The sequence below is a fragment of the Myotis brandtii genome, unplaced genomic scaffold, assembly GCF_000412655.1.
Source record: "Myotis brandtii unplaced genomic scaffold, ASM41265v1 scaffold854, whole genome shotgun sequence".
Classification (NCBI taxonomy): Eukaryota; Metazoa; Chordata; class Mammalia; order Chiroptera; family Vespertilionidae; genus Myotis; species Myotis brandtii.
In genome coordinates this window covers 193,932-196,977 of record NW_005371468.1, presented here as the reverse complement: position 1 = coordinate 196,977, position 3,046 = coordinate 193,932, and the positions used below count along the sequence as shown (strand labels likewise).

Sequence of the window (3,046 nt, the reverse complement as noted above, 5' to 3'; positions counted from 1 at the left end):
ACTTGTAGCCTAGCCTATCCCCAGTTCACTAAGTCAGTGCAAAACAGAAAGGACTGTGCTGGCCCTTGTCTGATATTTTTGAAAGCTAGGATGAGCTCCCAATAAAAGACTTAACTTGTGGCTGTGGTGTAATTGAAATTTCCTTGGTTTTGCTGTGGAAATTCTGATGTCAAACACTTATTCTCTCACTAACTGTATGACTTCAGGTAATTAATTTATTTTCATTGAGTCAAGTATCCTTCATTCATAAAATGCAATCATCATAACAATGCTGCTTCCCAATACGGTGACAAAGATCCAATATAATGGATATAAAGATACTTTAAAAACTGCAGTGCTCTTGACAGAGTATGGTATTTGCTGTTTCTTCTTCACTTCTTCCACCTCCTTCAAAACCAGGGCTACTCTTGGTTAAGTCAATGTAGAATGTGATTTGGAAGATATTATGCCTTTCTCATGCCAACAAACAGCCTTGCAGGGCTCAGCAGGGACAGATGTCGACCTGGAGCTTCCTCTGCAGAGCATCCTTCACCTCCTTGTTTCGGAGGCTATAGATGAAAGGGTTGAGCATGGGAATTACGATGGTGTAGAAGACGGACACTACTTGGTCACTGGTATCACTAGTGAATCCATGAGGCTGAACATATGTGAAAACCACGGTGCCATAGAAAATGGTAATGGCCAGGAAGTGGGAGGCACACGTGGAAAGGGCCTTCTCCCTCCCAGCTGCTGAGCGCATCCTCCCAATGGCCACCAAGACCAAGCTGTAGGAGGTGAGGATGACTGCAGCAGGCACAAGGGTAACAAGAGAAGAGAGGATGTAGAGGACCACCCTTGCTGTGGCTGTGTCGGCACACGCTAGGTGGAGAAGAGGTGGGATGTCACAGAAGTAGTGTGTCACTTGGTTGGGCCCACAGAAAGGCAGGGCGAAGACATTCCCAGTCTGGAGAGCGGAGTTAACTCCACCCAATGCATAGGAAGCAGCCACCAGCTGGAGACAGTTCCCCGTGGTCATGACAGAACTGTAATGGAGGGGTCGGCAGATGGCCATGAAGCGGTCATAAGCCATGGAGGCTAGCAGGAAGCTCTCAGCTGTGACGTGTACCACAAAGAAGGTCAGCTGGACCACACAGCCCTTGAAAGAGATGGACTTATCAGAGGCCAGAAAGTTGACCAACAGCTTGGGTGTGACCACAGAAGAGTAACAAATATCAAGGAAAGAGAGGACACTGAGAAAGAAATACATGGGGCTATGGAGACGGGAGTCTGTGAGGATGAGCGCCATCATCCCCAGGTTGCCCACCACTGTCATGGCATAGATGAGCAGGAAGGCTCCAAAAAGAAGCTCCTGGAGGTCTGGATACTTGGAGAATCCCAGCAGGATGAACTGGGTAACTGGGGTGTAGTTGCCACTGGCAAGGGCTAGTTCTCCAGGTGTCATCTGCAGAGGTGACAATTGATAATCACCCAAACAGTATTACTCAAACATGCCCACCACTGTGCAAGTTGGAATGAGGGAGAACAGCCACAAGAAGCTAAAGGGAAGTATCATGCTATAGTGGGCAGAACATGGGCTGTGAAGTCAGGCTGACCTGCCTTAATTCTGACTATGGCACTAACTGGTTGTGTAACCTTGGATAAACTATATCTATGAGCCTTAGTTTTCTCATCTGTGGAATGAAGAAAACATGTCTACTTCTCAGGGTTGCTGTGTGGCCTAAAAAAAAAAGTAAAATATTTGAATGTTTGGGACACAGCAGGTGATTGATAAATGTAAAGCTTCCTTCCCCAATATCTTATGCCTGTATTGACAAATATGCTTATGACTCTATTTGATAATTCATTCTTTCTTTTTAAAAATCAAGATATCATTCATATAAGATTCATCATTAAAAAATGAATAAGTTAGTGGTTGTTAGTATAGTCACAAGTATGCAACCATCCCCACTACTTAATTGCAGAACATTTTCATCACCCAAAAAAGAAAACCCCATACCCATTAGTAGTCATGCCCTATCATTTTCCACTTCCTCACCCCCTGGCAACCATTGATCTACTTTCTGTTTCTGTGGATTTGCTTATTCTGGACATTTCATATAAATAGCTTCATATAACATGTGACCTTTTGTGTCTAGTTTCTTTCACTTAATGTTTTCAAGGCTCATCCATGTTGTAGTATGCATCAGTACTCATTTTGTCTTCTATTTAAACTTAAGGGCAGCCCCTCCTCTATATCATAATCATTTTGTCCTTTGATAATCTATAGAGTTGACTGTCACCTGGGTCATCACCATCTTGGAAATGATGGTTTAGTGCTTGCTTGACTATCTTCCACTATTTTTATCCATAGGAGGACTTGAAATGCCCTCCCTCCCCATACTTTCCTCTCTATTCTACACTTCATCTCCTTCCTCTTCAAGGTACATCCTGAAATCAGTCCTAGGAAAACCTCACTGACCTCTTCATCCATGTCAAACAGTTTATCTAGAGGACAAGGAGGAAATGTAGTGCCATTTTGCAGAAGAATATGGAACAGCCTTGTTTCCACTGGTTGTCACAGGAACAGGGTATGACAGAAAGAGCACTTGGAGTGACTGAATGGAGACCTATTAGTTCTGGCTCTGTTGCCTAAAATTAGCTTTGTTACCTTGGATAATTCTCCTCTATCTGGGTTTCTGCTTCCTCATTGGCAAAGTCAAGGCTTGGTATGGAAGACGTCTAAGATCACATCTGGTCCTGACACTCTGACAGTGAGTGAGTGCATCTTCCCTGAACTTCCTGTGGATCTTTGTGCCAGTGTAGTCCCAGGCAACACAAAAAGAATACATGTGAATTTGTCTAGTAAAAGGAGACTCCACTCCTGATTGTAACTGACAAGTTTAGGAGGGTCTATCCAGCTCACAGGATCTATATGAGTACCTTGGCCACTCAAATATTTTGTCCATAAAACAGGGAGTTCTGAGAAACATTGTTAACATAAATGAATAGACAGGAATATAAGGAGTTTTTTTTATTTTTCCTCCTGTATTCCCCCATTCAATCTTGT

At 43.4% G+C, this 3,046-nt stretch overlaps 1 protein-coding gene across 1 annotated transcript; it reads right to left on the bottom strand.

Moving 5' to 3' along the window:
* Positions 1–481: 481 nt before the first annotated feature.
* Positions 482–1,608, bottom strand: LOC102254088 (olfactory receptor 1009). The gene has a single exon (XM_005884791.2). It carries the CDS (start codon positions 1,439–1,441, stop codon positions 482–484), a length of 960 nt encoding a protein of 319 aa, XP_005884853.1. The 5' UTR covers positions 1,442–1,608.
* Positions 1,609–3,046: the final 1,438 nt, after the last annotated feature.

What these genes read in the sequence shown, in the direction of transcription:
- LOC102254088 (XM_005884791.2), bottom strand. Translation starts at nt 1,441, where the DNA reads ATGACACCTGGAGAACTAGCCCTTGCCAGTGGCAACTACACCCCAGTT.